General features: G+C 48.0%; 1 protein-coding gene across 5 annotated transcripts in view; it reads right to left on the bottom strand.

Moving 5' to 3' along the window:
• The window catches only part of jade2 (jade family PHD finger 2), a 155,360-nt gene that overhangs the window by 83,769 nt on the left and 54,778 nt on the right, over positions 1–16,813 (bottom strand). For all 5 annotated transcript variants that reach the window (XM_078411380.1, XM_078411379.1, XM_078411382.1 and 2 more), the window contains one exon: positions 7,476–7,633. In XM_078411380.1, the coding sequence (XP_078267506.1) occupies positions 7,476–7,633 (158 nt within the window). The remainder of the gene's footprint in view (positions 1–7,475; positions 7,634–16,813) is intronic.

Raw genomic sequence — 16,813 nt, 5'->3', positions numbered from 1 at the left:
AAGGGTGCAGGGAAAATTTACGAGGATGTTGCCAGGACTCAAGGGCCTGAGCTACAGGGAAGGGTTGAGCAGGCTAGGACTTTATTCCTTGGAGTGCAGGAGGATGAGAGGACAAAATCATGAGAGGAATAGACGCACAGAGTCACTTGCCCAGAGTAAGGGGAATCAAGAACCGGAGGAGATAGGCTTAAGGTGAGGGGGAGGGGGGGAAAGATTTAATAGGAACCTGAGGGGCAATTTTTATTTACACAAAGGGTGGTGGATTTATGGAAAGAGCTGCCGGAAGAAGTAGTTGAGGCAGGTACTATCACAACGTTTAGGAGACATTTAGGCAGGTAAATTAATAGGACAGGTTTAAACTAAACTAAACCAAACTAAAGCTTTGCTTTGCAACTAACCCTCCAAAAGACACACTGCTCCACATTTATGCATTTTGACGCTCACAGCAGAGTGCAGTGGAATGGGATTAGTATGCGCTCCCTTCAAAGCCACCTCAAGACCACCATGTCCCTTTAGAAATACATCTGGCCTTTGAGGTATGCGGTTTGCAGCATCAGTCCGACACTCCCAGAGCCTCTAGCCTCTAAGTAAAATAATGCAGCATTTCACATCATGAAAGAAGGGCGAGCTCTTACAAATAATTAGCAGACCACAACTGGCATCCATGAATTAAAGGGCTCAATGCCTTTCAACCACTACTCTTGCTTTGATTTGGCAGGAAAGGCCTTTAGTCATCCGAGCTAAAGGTACATAAATTGTCATTTGTTTCCGTGTGTTCTTAGCTGTTATTGTTGACTCGTCTGCTGGGAGCAGTGCTGGTTGTGCAGTCTCACAGCAGCGGGAAGGAAGGTCCTCCTATATCTCTCCTTCACGCACTTGGGGTGAAGGAGTCTGGCACTGAAGGAGCTACTCAGTGCAGTGACAGTGTCCTGAATGGGGTGGGAGTCGTTGTCCAGCAGCGATGTTAGCTTTGCCATCATCCTCCTCTCTCCCACCACCTGCACTGAGTCGAGGGGGCAACCCAGGACAGAGCTGGCCTTCCTGACCAGCTTGTCGAGTCTCTTCCCCTCCGCCGCTGAGATGCTGCTGCTCCAGCAGACCACTCCATAGAAGATGGCCGATGCAACCACCGTGATGTAGAAGGTCCTTAGGAGTGCCCCCTGCACTCCAAAGGACCTGAGTCTCCTTAGCAGATAAACTCTGCTCTGGCCCTTTCTGTATAGCACATCAGTGTTTTCAGTCCAGTCCAGTCCAGTCCAGTTTATTGTTGAGGTAAACACCCAGGTACTTATAAGAATCCACCCTCTCGATGTCCATTCCCTGGATGTTCACCGGTGTCGGGGGGACCTGGCTGCGCCTGCGGAAATCTACCACCATCTCCCTGGTTTTCCCCGCGTTGATCCGGAGGCAGTTCCGCTGGCACCAGTCCACAAACTCCTTGATCAGTTCTCTTGCCCAGAATAATTTCACACACAGTGCGCTCAGGTTAAATGCGAACTGCTCTACTCATTGGTCTGAGATGGTACTATTCCAATCCTGTGCTTTTTTTCCTTCAACTCTGAAGTCAATCTCGGCCTTCTTTTCCAACAGTCGAGAGCCTAACTTAAATCCAAGTGTTTTCTGTGAACTCCTCATTGGGACATTGAGGTGTTTTTTTTCTCCACCAAAACCTCAGGACTCATTTCACATGAAACCCATGAGATAAACTTAGTGTCATAGGGTCGTACAGCACAGAAAAGGGCCCTTCAGAAACAGGCCCTTCGGCCAACCCTGCCCATGCCGACCAAATTGCCATACTGGGCTAGTCCCATTTGGCTGCATTTGCCCCGTAGCCATCTAAACCTTTAAATCAGTCCACTTGTGATTCAGGGGAAGTGCCAGAAGAGTATCAGATAAATAATATTCCTTGGACAGAATCCACGAAGCACAGGAAGAGCCGAGGTCCCTGCCTTAACCCACTCCACCTCAACAGAAAGGAAGTAGAGCACCATTGAACTTCCTGTGGAAGTCAACTGAAAGCCCTGAAGTATGGCGACACTGTCACAGAGATGCAAGTCTTTCTCTGCAAGTCTTTCTAGGTTTAGTTTAGTTTACACATACAGCACGGAAACAGACCCTTTGGCCCGCCGAGTAAGGGCCGACCAACGATCCTTGCTGACTGACGTCATCCTACACACGCACTAGGGAAAATGCACAATTATACCAAGCCCTACATTCCCCTACAAAGCTGTACGTCTTTGGAGTGTGAGAGGAAACTGGAGATCCCGGAGAAAACCCACGCAGGTCACGGGAAGAACGCACGAACTCCGTACAGACAACCAAAGGTCGGGCCCTACCACTACCGACCTCTCGGCACGAAAATGGACCGGTCCGGGGGGGCGGCCCTTTGCTACGGGTATAAAGGACGGGGTTTTAAGAGCGATCGTCCTCTGGCAGACTCGACTGGTCTAGAGAATCCATTAAACACATCGCTCCCGAAATACCCGGCTCCTCGCCTTTCTTTCGAGCTTTTTCAATGAGCCACACACACGTAGTTAGGATCAAACCCGGGTCTCTGGTGCTGTAAGGCAGCAGCTCTACCGCTGCACCACATTCTTTAAGCAGAGAGGGGCAAAGTTTGAAGAAGGGTCGGAAAACTTTGTCCAACAGCTTGTCCAAGGCCAAAAATATCATTGAAGACCCCACCCATCTCCATCATGGACTGTTCATCCTGCTGCCCTCTGGTCAAAGGTACTGCAGCACACGGAGCAGAACAGCCAGGTTCTGCAATAGCTTCTTCCCCCGAGCCATCAAACTCTTGAATTCACAATGATCCGCCGCCATTACTTTACGTGCGAGTTACTTATTTATTTATTTTTCTTTAATCAATTTTTATTATTTGGTGTTACATTGTGAGCCAGTTGCAACGGAATTTCATTCAAATATGCACTCGTCTGTATAGTTTTGAATGACAATAAAGTTATATTCACAAAATGCTGGAGTAACTCAGCAGGTCAGGCAGCATCTCAGGAGAGAAGGAATGGGTGACGTTTCGGGTCGAGACCCTTCTTCGGGTCGAGACACTTTTTGTGTCTATCAAAAGTTTAAAGGAGATGTGTGGGAAAAGTGTTTTTACACAGATTGTTGTATTATTTTCCAGTCTTGGCAATAGATCTATTATATTCTTACAGTTCTTGTTCACTTGTCCATATCCTTGATTCAAATTACACCTGCAGCCAAAGCTGGGCCCAATGTCCGTCAATATCTTTAGTTTAGTTTAGTTTAGAGATACAGCAGGGAAACAGGCCCACCGGGGTCCACATTGGCGCACATTAACACTATCCTACACATACCAGGGACAATTTTTACATTTACCAAGCCAATTAACCTACAAACATGTACGTCTTTATCTTTGGAGTGTGGGAGGAAACCGAAGATCTCGGAGAAAACCCACGGGGAGAACGTACAAACTCCGTACAGACAAGCATCCGTAGGCAGGATCGAACCCGGGTCTCCGGCGCTGCATTCGTTGTAAGGTAGCAACTCTGCCGCTGCGCCACCGTGCCGCGCTATCTAACTATGTCTGGAATAAATGGAATGGATCCTATTGAGGTGTACAAAATCATGAGAGGAATCGATCGGGTAAACACACAGAATCTCTTGCTCAGAGTAGGGGAATCAAGAACCAGAGGACATTGGTTTAAGGTGAGGAGGAGAAGATTTAATAGAAACCTGAGGGGTAACGTTTTTGACACAAAGGATGGTGGGTGTTTGGAACAAGCTGCCAAATGAGGTAGTTGTGTCAGGGACTATCCCAACGTTTAAGAAACATTTGGACAGGTACATGGATAGGGCAGGTTTAGAGGGATATGGGCAAAACGCAGGCAGGTGCGACTAGTGTAGATGGGACATATGGGCCAGTGTGGGCCTTGGGCCGAAGGGCCTGTTTCCATGCTGTAAGACTCGATGACTCTAAACAGGTGCATTCCAAACTGGTGGGGTGATGCAGGAAAAAGAGGGGATGTGGGGTTATTATTTAAAGTTGGGAAATTCTTAAAATTGGAGAAGGCTCAGGTAGGAGAATGGGAAACAAAGGAATGGTTGAGAAGGTAAACATACACTGATCAGCCAAAACATTATGACCTGATGAGCCAAAACATTATGACCACCTGCCTAATATGCTGTTGGTCCTCCGTGTGCAGCCCCATACACAGCAGGGTGCGTTGCACTGTGTATTGTGACACATTCCTCCCGTGACCACCTTTAAAATTTTCTGTGACTTGTGCCACAGTCGACCTTCTGTCGGTTCGGACCAGACGGGATAGCCTTCGTTGCCCTCGCGCATCGATGAGCCTTGGGTGCCCAGCACCCTGTCGCCGGTTTGTGGTTTGTCCCTCCTCGGACCACTGTCGGTGGGTACTCACCACTGCTGACCGGGAGCACCCCACAAGCCTTGCCGTTTCAGAGATGCTCTGACCCAGTCGTCTGGCCATAACAATTTGGCCCTTGTCAAAGTCGCTCAGGTCTTTACTCCTGCCCATCTCTCCTGCATCCAACACATCAACTTCAAGAACTGACAGTTCACTTGCTGCCTAATATATCCCACCCCTTGACAGGTGCCATTGTAACAAGATAATCAATGTTCTTCACTTCACCTGTCAGTGGTCATAATGTTTTGGCTGATCGGTGTATATATGTTAGGGCGGCACAGTGGCGCAGCGGTAGAGTTGCTGCCTTAGAACGCTTACAGCACCAGAGACCCGAGTTCGATCCCGACCAGGGGGGCTGTTTGTACGAGTTTGTATGTTATTGGCTTGGTATAAATGTAAATTGTCCCGAGTGCGTGTAGGATAGGGTTAATGTGCGGGGGTCGCTGGGCGGAACGGACTCGGTGGGCCGAAGGGCCTACTTCCGCGCTGTATCTCTAAAACTAAAACTAAAAACAATGGAACAGTTTCTTCCCAGCTGTTTCTTCTCAGGCAATTGAATCATCCCATCACAACCAGAGAGCAGCACTGAACTACTATCTACCCCTTTTTGGTGACCTTCGGACTATCTATCTCTACACTGTAAATGGTTCGATTGTAATCATGTATTGTCTTTCCGCTGACTGGTTAGCACTGCACCTAGGTACACATAACAAACGAAACTGAACCTGAAACATCGACAATTCAACCCCCATCCCCACCCCCACCCCCACAAGGTTACTCATCTGGCCGACTTCCTCCGACAGTCTGCGTTTTTCTTTGCTCCATAATTAATGAAGTGGTAACAGGGCACTTAGTAAATCAGAATGTGATTACTATGCAAAAATCAATGTGGCTTTAATTAAACACGAGTTACAATGGACAAATTTATGTGAGGGCTTTGTGAATACAAACCTGGCTGGTTCAAGGTTCCACTGTACTAGGACTTTCAAAAGGCATTTGAGAAACAACGACCAAAGTTAAAGACACAAAATGCTGGAGTAGCTTAGCGGGACAGGCAGCATCTCTGGAGAGAAGGAATGGGTGACGTTTCAGGTCGAGACCCTTCTTCAGAAAGAAGAACCAGCATCTGCAGTCCCTTCCTTATCAAGGTGCCACACAGGAGGCTGATCATCTGTTTCTTCCGCGCTGTTATCAGATTTCTGAGAGGTCCTAATATCAGCTAATGCTTAGCCCCGATCTTCCAACCTACCCCATTGCCAACCTTGGAGTTTTCTCTGTAACTTTAATGCTTCAAGACTAATAGATACATTCTGGTATATTTCCCTTTGCACTAATTTGTTGTAGCTGGGTGTGACATGATTGTACTCATGGGTAATTGATTCACGCAGTCTCGACACCCTTGCAACTTTGAATTCTGCCGGAAGCATTCTTTTGTGCAGGAAGGAGGATGCTGGCTTACACCGAAGATCGACACAAAGTGCTGGAGTAACTCAGCGGGACAGGCAGCATCTCTGGAGAGAAGGAATGGGTGACAATAGACAATAGACAATAGGTGCAGGAGTAGGCCATTCAGCCCTTTGAGCCAGCACCGCCATTCAATGCGATCATGGCTGATCACTCTCAATCAGTACCCCGTTCCTGCCTTCTCCCCATACCCCCTCACTCCGCTATCCTTAAGAGCTCTATCCAGCTCTCTCTTGAAAGCATCCAACGAACTGGCCTCCACTGCCTTCTGAGGCAGAGAATTCCACACCTTCACCACTCTCTGACTGAAAAGGTTCTTCCTCATCTCCGTTCTAAATAGCCTACCCCTTATTCTTAGACTGTGGCCCCTTGTTCTGGACTCCCCCAACATTGGGAACATGTTTCCTGCCTCTAATGTGTCCAATCCCCTAATTATCTTATATGTTTCAATAAGATCCCCCCTCATCCTTCTAAATTCCAGTGTATACAAGCCCAATCGCTCCAGCCTTTCAACATATGACAGTCCCGCCATTCCGGGAATTAACCTAGTGAACCTACGCTGCACGCCCTCCATAGCAAGAATATCCTTCCTCAAATTTGGAGACCAAAACTGCACACAGTACTCCAGGTGCGGTCTCACCAGGGCCCGGTACAACTGTAGAAGGACCTCTTTGCTCCTATACTCAACTCCTCTTGTTATGAAGGCCAACATTCCATTGGCTTTCTTCACTGCCTGCTGTACCTGCATGCTTCCTTTCATTGACTGATGCACTAGGACACCCAGATCTCGTTGAACTCCCCCTCCTCCTAACTGCACCATCTTTCTGTGCCCCTCACCCCCTGCAGGCTATCAGCCCTTCAGGGGCAGCACGGTAGCACAGCGGTAGAGATGCCTCAGAGTGTCCTGTTGCGTAAACCAACTTCTGCAGTTGCCCGGCCAATGGACCATTATGGCCGCAGCCTCAGAATTAATGGACGTTCCTTTCGGAAGGAGATGAGGAGGAATTTCTTTAGTCAGAGGGCATTGAATCTGTGGAATTCTTTGCCACAGTAGGCTGTGGAGGCCAAGTCAGTGGATATTTTTAAGGCAAATATAGACAGATTCTTGATTAGTACGGGTGTCAGGGGTTACGGGGAGTAAGGGTCAGGAGGGAGAGATAGATCAGCCACGATTGAATGGCGGAGTAGTCTTGAAGGGCCGAATGACCTAATTCTGCTCCTATTACTTATGAACATAAACTTATGTTGGGGAAAATAAAACCCTGCAGATGCTGGTTTAAATCGAAGGTAGGCACAAAATGCTGGAGTAGCTCAGCGCGTCAGGCAGCATCTCGGGAGAGAAGGAATGGGTGACGTTTCGGGTCCCCATTCCATCACCCATTCCATCTCTCCCGAGATGATTGCCTGACCCGCTGAGTTACTCCAGCATTTTGTGTATAAACTTATGAAGGGCCTGTTTCCACATTGTACGACTGTGCGTGTCCACTTTTATGAGCCGTTTCGTGGTTTCTCCTCAATGGTTCATTTCACCTGGTGAGCAGACCAGGTGAGTGTTGGTCGAGCGAGAGGCATGTAGTGTGAACAGGGTGTGTTGCGACCTACCTCACGACTAGTTCGGGTATGGACTCCGTGTTTGCCGGAACCTGGACGCCCTTTTCCCATTCCTGGCGCCAGGGATCGGCCAGGACGTAGTACTCATCGGCAGTAAGCTGGTAGGATTCCGGCAGCTTCATGGCGGTGATCAGATCCGTCCGGAAAACCTTTGGGGAAAAAAGCAAACGCCAAACTGTTTAGATTAATGTAGGCAGGAGATCATTTGGAATTTTTTGAGGATGTAACAAGTAGAATGGATATGGGAGAGCCAGTGGATGTGGTGTATCGGGACTTTCAAAAAGCCTTTGACAAGGTCCCACACAAGAGATTAGTGTACAAAATTAGAGCACATGGTATTGGGGGGTAGGGTGTTGACATGGATAGAGAACTATCCATGGTTGGCAGACAGGAAGCAAAGAGTAGGAATTAATGGGTCCTTTTCAGAATGGCAGGCAGTGACTAGTGGGGTGCCGCAAGGCTCGGTGCTGGGACCCCAGTTATTTACAATATATATTAACGATTTAGACGAGGGAATTAAATGTAACATCTCTAAGTTTGAGGAGGACACAAAACTGGGTGGCAGTGTGAGCTGCGAGGAGGATGCTATGAGGCTGCAGGGTGACTTGGATAGGTTGGGTAAGTGGGCAGATGCACGGCAGATGCAGTATAATGTGGATAAATGTGAGGTTATCCACTTTGGTGGCAAGAACAGGAAGGCAGATTATTATCTGAATGGTGTCAGATTAGGAAAAGGGGAGATGCAACGAGACCTGGGTGTGCTTGTACTTCAGTCACAGAAAGTAAGGATGCAGGTACAGCAGGCAATGAAGACAGCTAATGGCATGTTGGCCTTCATTGCGAGAGGATTTGAGTTTAGGAGCAAGGAGATCCTACTGCAGTTGTACAGGGCCCTGGTGAGACCGCACATGGAGAATTGTGTGCAATTTTGGTCTTCCTCAATTTTGAGGAAGGACATTATTGCTATTGGGGGAGTGCAGCGTAGGTTCACCAGGTTAATTCCCGGGATGGCGGGGCCGACATATGATGAAAGAATGGGTCGAATGGGCTTGTATTCGCTGGAATTTAGAAGGATGAGAGGGGATCTTATAGAAATATGTAAAATGCTTAGAGGATTGAACAGACAAGATGCAGGAAAATGTTCCTGATGTTGGGGGAGTCCAGAACCAGGGGTCACAGTTTAAGAATATGGGGTAGGCCATCTGGGACTGAGATGAGGAAAACATTTTCATCCAGAGAGGTGTGAATCTGTGAAATTCTCTGCTGCAGAAGGCAGTGGAGGCCATTTCACTGGATGTTTTCAAGAGTTAGATTTAGCTCTTAGGGCTAAGGGAATCAAGGGATATGGGGAAAAAGCCGGAACGGGGTACTGATTTTGGATGATCAGCCATGATCATATTGAATGGCTTTGCTGGCTCAAAGGGCCGAATGGCCTCCTCCTGCACCTATTTTCCATGTTTCTAACCCCAACAATGACACAGCAGCGCAGTGGTGGAGTTGCTGCCTCACAATGAGACCCGCGTTCGATCCCGACCACGGGTGCTGTCTGTACAGAGCTTGCACGTTCTCCCCGTGAATGCGTGGGTTTTCTCCGGGTGCTCCGGTTTCCTCCCACATCACTAACACCTGCACGTTTTTGGGTTAATTGGTCTCTGTAAATTGCTCCCAGTGTGTTGGGAGTGGATGCAAAAGTGGAATAAGATAGAACTCGTGTGAATGTAGGTTATTTGGCTTCTGTAAATTGCCCCTAGTTTAGGATAGAACTAGTGTACGGGTGATTGCTGGTCGACGCGGACTCGATGGGCCAAGGTCCTGTTTCCACAACACATCTTTAAACTAAACTAAACCTACCATTAATTCCGAGCCCTCACGCACTAATCCCAACATTCAACAAACGTCTCCACTAATCAACCGCCAATACCTCCCCTCTTCTCCTAAATGACTGTCAGCCCCATTACTGTTGCTTCAAAGCCCTTGGTCTACCCCCACTCTCCCACCATCTCCCCATCTGACCCCCCTCTAGGTGACCCTTGCACCAATTCATTTTGCTCCTCTCTCACTTGTATTCATCGTTGACCACACTTTAAGACTAACGCTAGAGGAATGCACAAAGGGCAAGCCTTGTACATATGAGGCCCATCAGGAACACGTAATGCCTTGGGCCACTGGATTTCCAAGGAGTGGGTCTATGAACAGAAGCCTTGTGGATTTTTTAACACAGGTTTGTTGATGTTGACCAAATTCTCGGCCCAGGATGTAAGGGCATCAAAACTCCCATTTCATGAATCATCCTCCTTTCCACTGAGAGAGTTGCAAATGTCACTCCATTATTTAAACAGGTAAACAGGAAATTACAGATTTACTTTAACATCTGCCGTGGAGAGCATCAGGGCTCTATTGGTGAAATGATGCCGGGAGAATCATAAGCGAGGGCTTGTATTCTCCGCGACATAGAGCATTAAGGATGAGGTTTTTAAGACTGTAGAGAGGAATTTACACAGTGGACAAAGTGAACTTTGTTTTTTAGGTGGGAACTTGCTCAAAGGAACACTGCCATGAACCTCACCACTGGCTGGTGGGTGAATGTTCTAGAAAGAAGCAACGATGTATTGACTTATAGAGTCATAGAGTCATGCAGCAATGTAAAAAGGCCCTTCGGCCCACCGAGTTCATGCTGACCATCGATCACCTATTCACACAAGTTAGCCACATAGAAAGCAGGTGCAGGAGTAAGCCATTCGGCCCTTTGAGCCAGCACCGCCATTCAATATGATCATGGCTGATCATCCTAAATCACTACACCTTTCCTGCTTTTTCCCCACATCCCTTGATTCCATTGGGCCACAATAGACAATAGACAATAGGTGCAGGAGTAGGCCATTCAGCACTTCGAGCCAGCACCGCCATTCAATGCGATCATGGCTGATCACTCTCAATCAGTACCCCGTTCCTGCCTTCTCCCCATACCCCCTCACTCCGCTATCCTTAAGAGCTCTATCCAGCTCTCTCTTGAAAGCATCCAACGAACTGGCCTCCACTGCCTTCTGAGGCAGAGAATTCCACACCTTCACCACTCTCTGACTGAAAAAGTTCTTCCTCATCTCCGTTCTAAATGGCCTACCCCTTATTCTTAAACTGTGGCCCCTTGTTCTGGACTCCCCCAACATTGGGAACATGTTTCCTGCCTCTAATGTATCCAATCCCCTAATTATCTTATATGTTTCAATAAGCCTTTCAACATACGACAGTCCCGCCATTCCGGGAATTAACCTAGTGAACCTACGCTGCACGCCCTCAATAGCAAGAATATCCTTCCTCAAATTTGGAGACCAAAACTGCACACAGTACTCCAGGTGCGGTCTCACCCCTGAGCTATATCTAACTCTCTCTTGAAAACATCCAGTGAATTGGCCTCCGCTGCCTTCTGTGGCAGAGAATTCCACAGATTCACAACTCTCTGGGTGAAAAGGTTTTTCCTCATCTCGGTCCTAAATGGCCTACCCCTTATTCTTAAACTGTGACTCCTGGTTCTGGACTCCCCCAACATCGGGAACATTTTACCTGCATCTAGCCTGTCCAATATCTTAAAATTTTAATATGTTTTATGTTATTCCTCTTTGGCATCCACTCCCTACACACTCGAGATAATTTGCGGCAGCTGTGTAAACGAGAGATATAGACAATGATATAGAGAGACATAGAACAAATGAATGAAAGATATTCAACATAGTAAAGGTGATAAAGGAAACATTGTTAGCGGTGGACTAGGTGAAAATGAGACTCAACAAGATGATTAGTAACACCACTTGGGTGGGGAAGGCACGTAGAGAGAGGGGATGCAAGGGTTACTTGAAGTTAGAGAAATCAATACTCATACCGCTGGGTTGTAAGCTGGCCAAGCGAAATATGAGGTGCCGTTCCTCCAATTTGTGTAGGGCCTCACTCTGACAACAGGAAAAAGCCGGAAGGGGTTATTGATTCTGGATGATTGAATGGCGGTGCTGGCTCGAAGGGCCGAATGGCCTACTGCACCTATTTTCTATGTTCTAACTCCCACTGCTCATGAAAGAATAAGAGGGAAAACTATAGGAAGCTACAGTCCAATTAGCCTGACATCAGTATGATGAAATGCATTGTTAAGAAGGTGATAACACAGTATTTTCAGCATACTGCGATAATCTGGCAGAATCATCATAAAGTGATGAGTAATAAACTAATGGGGCAAGTATTTTACACAGTGTGTGCCTGGAATGAGCTGTGGGGGACAATGGTCGAGGCAGATATGATAGCGGCATTTAAGGTTCAGGTATAAGGTTAGTTCAGAGAAATAGTATTGGAAACTGGCCCTTCGGCCCACCGAGTCCGCACCAACCAGTACACTAGCACTATCCTACCCACACGAGGAGCAATTTACAGTTTTACCAAGCCAATAAACCTACAAACCTGTTCGTCTTTGGAGCATGAGAGGAAACCGAAGATCTCGGAGAAAACCCGTAGCAGGTCACGGGGAGAACGTACAAACTCCGTACAGACAGCAAAGGTTTAGGTTCATTTTTGTCCCGTGTACCGAGGGAGGTACAGTGAAAAGCTTTGTTTTGCATGGTCTCCAAACAGTTCAGATATATCACACATATATCTGATGCAATCAGTTCACACCCAAAATATAATAGATAGAGCAAAGGAGAAGATACAGAGTGCAGAATATAGTTCCACAGACAAAGTACCCTGTCCAATAGGGTAGTGTTTAGTTTAGAGATACAGCACGGAGAACGTACAAACTCCATACAGACAACACCCGTAGTCAGGATCGAACCCAGGTATCTGGCGCTGTGAGGCAGCAACTCTACCGCTGCGCCACCGTAGTGGCGAATCGGATGGAGACCCTTCATCTAAACTTTATTTTATTGCCTTTTTATGGCCATTGCTAAAACTCCACAAGTTCTCACAGCTTTCTACAGGTGCGTTAAAGAGCAGTGTGCTCAGGGAATGGAGACACGAGAGACTGCAGATGTGGGAACCTTGAGCAAAACACAAAGTGCTGGAGGAGCTCAGCAGGTCAGGCAGCCTCTATCAAGTCAAGTCAAGTTTATTTGTCACATACACATACACGATGTGCAGTGAAATGAAAGTGGCAATGCCTGCGGATTGTGCACAAAAAAGAATTACAGTTACAGCATATAAATAAAGTTAATAAGTTACTATAGTGTAGACAAAAATTTAGTCTCTGGAGTTATAAAAGTTGACAATCCTGATGGCCTGTGGGAAGAAACTCCGTCTCATCCTCTCCGTTTTCACAGCGTGACAGCGGAGGCGTTTGCCTGATCGTAGCATCTGGAACAGTCCGTTACTGGGGTGGCAGGGGTCCCTCATGATCTTGCTTGCTCTGGATCTGCACCTCCTGATGTATAGGTCCTGCAGGGGGAAGAGTGTAGTTCCCATGGTGCGTTCTGCCGAACGCACTACTCTCTGCAGGGCCATCCTGTCCTGGGCAGAGCTGTTCCCAAACCAGACTGTAATGTTGCCGGACAGGATGCTCTCTACAGCCCCAGAGTAGAAACAATGAAGGATCCTCAGAGACACTCTGAATTTCCTCAGTTGTCTAAGGTGGTAAAGGTGCTGCTTTGCCTTACCCACCAGTGCGGCAATGTGCGTTGCCCACGTCAGATCCTCTGTGATGCGGACTCCCAAGTATTTAAAACTGCTCACCCTATCCACATGAGAGTGGATTGCCTGCCTGCTGCTGACTTCAAGGCTGTGCCGGTTAGTTACTCCCAGCAGGCACAGATTTGCGTTTAGGGGGCATTCATTCTGCAGCCCAACATGGCTGGGAGAACGAGTGGGGGCTACAACAGCCTAGAGCACGTTGCTGGGATGAAGGAGGAGGAGGAGCAGAAATGGTAAGTAAGAGAGCTTCCAGCTGGAAGCCATGTTTGTTCTCAATAGACAATAGGTGCAGGAGGAGGCCATTCGGCCCTTCGAGCCAGCACCGCCATTCAATGTGATCATGGCTGATCATTCTCAATCAGTACCCCGTTCCTGCCTTCTCCCCATACCCCCTGACTCCGCTATCCTTAAGAGCTCTATCCAGCTCTCTCTTGAATGCATTCAGAGAATTGGCCTCCACTGCCTTTCTGAGGCAGAGAATTCCACAGATTCACAACTCTCTGACTGAAATGATTCTTCCTCATCTCCGTTCTAAATAGCCTACCCCTTATTCTTAAACTGTGGCCCCTTGTTCTGGACTCCCCCAACATTGGGAACATGTTTCCTGCCTCTAACATGTCCAACCCCTTAATAATCTTATACGTTTCGATAAGATCCCCTCTCATCCTTCTAAATTCCAGTGTATACAAGCCTAGTCGCTCCAGTCTTTCAACATATGACAGTCCCGCCATTCCGGGAATTAACCTAGTAAACCTACGCTTCTCCTACTGTCAACATCAGCTTGGACCAAGACGTGAGACATCCATGGCCCCAAATAACATTCGCACAGAATCACGCCACCGGCCACTGCCGCGGATGCAGTTTCAGAGCGGGGGCAAGGAACACCCCACCTGCGGTTCTTACAGTGCGTTTTGTTGTGTTCTATCCAGTCAGCGAAAATATAAGGCATGATTACAATCAAGCCATCCAGTGTAAAGATGACGCCTGACCCGCTGAGTTACTCCAGCACTTTGTGTCCTTTCTTGACATAAGGTCATAAGGAATAGGAGTAGAATTAGGCCATTCGGCCCATCAAGTCTACGCTGCCATTCAATCATGGCTGATCTTAACATCGCCCGGTGCGGCTCGGCCACGGGACTTAGCTGCGCAAGGCTTGGTCGCGGGGCCTTTCATCGCCCGGCTCGGCCGCGAGACGTTTCAGCGCCCGGTGCTATTCGGCCGCGGGGACTTCCATCCGCTTGCGGGGACTGTGCGGGTCGGTCGGGGACGAGCTGTCTGTCCGTGGGCGTGGGGAAGAGAGTGGAAGTTTTGTTGCCTCCATCACAGTGAGGGGGTGTTTGGAGTCACTGTGATGGACGTTTGTGTTGGGGTCATGTGTCTTGTGTTCTTTTTTTCTATGACTGCTATGTAGTTTCGTTCGGTACTTCGGTACCGAATGACAAATAAAGCTCGTTATACTGTTATATATACTGTTATCTATCTCTCCCTCCTAACCCCATTCTCCTCGCTTCTCCTCATAACCCCTGACACCCGTACTAATTGAGAATCTGTCTATCTCTGCCTTAAAAATATCCACTGACTTGGCCTCCACAGCCTTCTGTGGCAAAGAATTCCACAGATTCACCACCCCATAAAGAAACGTCTCCTCATCTCTTTCCTAAAAGAACATCCTTTGATTCTGAGTCTATGATCTCTAGTCCTGGACTCCATTGACTTTAATTTCACCAGGTCTTTAAGTTTAAGTTACAGCATGGAACCAGGTCCTTCTGCCCACTGAATCCATGCTCATCATCGATCATCAATAAAACACAAATAGAGCACCAATGAACCCCTATGGAACCATCGAACCCATTCTCACACTAGTTCTATGTTATCCCACTTTCTCATCCACTCCCTGCACACTGGGGGCAATTTCCAGAGGCCAATTAACCTACAAACCCGCACGGTTTTGTACCCACGCAGTCGCAGGAAGAACATGCAAACTCCGCAAAGAAAGCACCTGAAGTCAGGATCGAACCCGGGTCTCTGACGCTGTCAGGCAGCAACTCTACCAGCTGTACCAGTGTCAGCTCCTTGACTACAATCATTCAAGTGCTGCCTTGAAGTCAATGGTGGCCTCGTCCATCTCGCCCTAGAATTGAGTTTGTAGTTTAGTTTATTGTCACACGTACCGAGGTACAGTGACAAGCTTTTGTTGCGGGCTATCCAGTCAGCGGAAAGACAATATGTGATTACCATCGAGCCGTCCGCAGTGTACAGATACGTGATGAAGGGAATAACGTGAAAGATAATAAAGTACAAGATAAAGATCTTAATCCCTGTGTGAAACAGGGTTGTAGTAAGGGCCCAAACAAAATGGCCGCAGCAAAACCGGTCTTACGTGCCATTACTGACATCTTGATCATTTAGGGTGGCGCGGTGGCACAGCGGTAGAGTTGTTGCCTTACAGCGCTTGCAGTGCCAGAGACCCGGGTTCGATCCCGACTACCGGCACTATCTGTAAGGAGTTTGTACGTTCTCCCCGTGACCGCGTGGGTCTTTCTCCGAGATCTTCGGTTTCCTCCCACACTCCAAAGACGTACAGGTTTGTAGGTTAATTGGCTGGGTATAAGTGTGAACTGTCCCTCGCGTGTGTGTAGGCTTGTGTTAATGTGCGGGGATCGCTGGTCGGTGTGGACTCGGTGAGCCGAAGGGCCTGTTTCCGCGCTGTTTCTCTAAACTAAAGTAAATCATGGGGAATTTTGTTGACTGCCTGATCTGACAGCTACATGAGAGGTCCTGTCCACAGCTCCAACCCATCATAAATAAGCCAGCAACCACGCACCTTTCCCAGAGCAAATCAATTTTCACAACCACCACAAATTTCACCTCAAAGTTAATTAAAAAACACTGCAAGGAACAATATCTGCGCACCTATCTTCACTGCCACCATAATTTTCCTGACAACCTCATTCTTATGTACGTAGCGTGTTGTTTTAACAGCCAAGCTTCCCCTCCATGCCACAGGGTGTTGAAGAGACATTTAATATCCCTGATCAGCAGGAGGTAATGGGACTGAAAGAGAAGCACCTTGGAAGTCTAGAGTTTAGTTTAGTTTAGAGATACAGCAGGGAAACAGGCCCTTCTGCCCATCGAGTCCATGCCAACCATCGATCAGACGTTCACACCAGTTTAGTTTAATTTAGAGATACAGCGCGGAAACAGGCCCTTCGGCCCACCGAATCCGCACCGACCACCAATCCCCGTACACGAGCACTATCCTACACACACGAGGGACAATTTACAACTTTTACCAAAGCCAATTGATGTACTGTAGTGAGTCCAAAAACGAGCGTTATTATCAAAAGACTTTATTCTTAGTAAAAACTGTACCAAGGCGCAACGCACTTACTTTGGACACACACTACTTAACTGCTAACATAATCTAATCTAATCTCTCCAGTTTGGCGCCAGACACAACTATACCTCGCGCTCCCGCACCACGTGACCCGTTAGCCCAACCGAAGGTTCGAGACCCCCCCGCTAATCCGTATGTCCCTACATGACCCCCCCCCCCCCAGAACCCTCGAAACCATACCTCACGGGTGCCCGGACCTCCCTCCCGGAACGCGTACGGAGGGGAGAAACCGATACCGCCAATGTGACGGGAGGCGGGGAGGGGCCAC

Source organism: Rhinoraja longicauda, chromosome 14, assembly GCF_053455715.1.
Source record: "Rhinoraja longicauda isolate Sanriku21f chromosome 14, sRhiLon1.1, whole genome shotgun sequence".
Taxonomy (NCBI): domain Eukaryota; kingdom Metazoa; phylum Chordata; class Chondrichthyes; order Rajiformes; family Arhynchobatidae; genus Rhinoraja; species Rhinoraja longicauda.
Note: the sequence above shows the minus strand (reverse complement) of the source record. Positions and strands in the feature narration are given on the sequence as shown.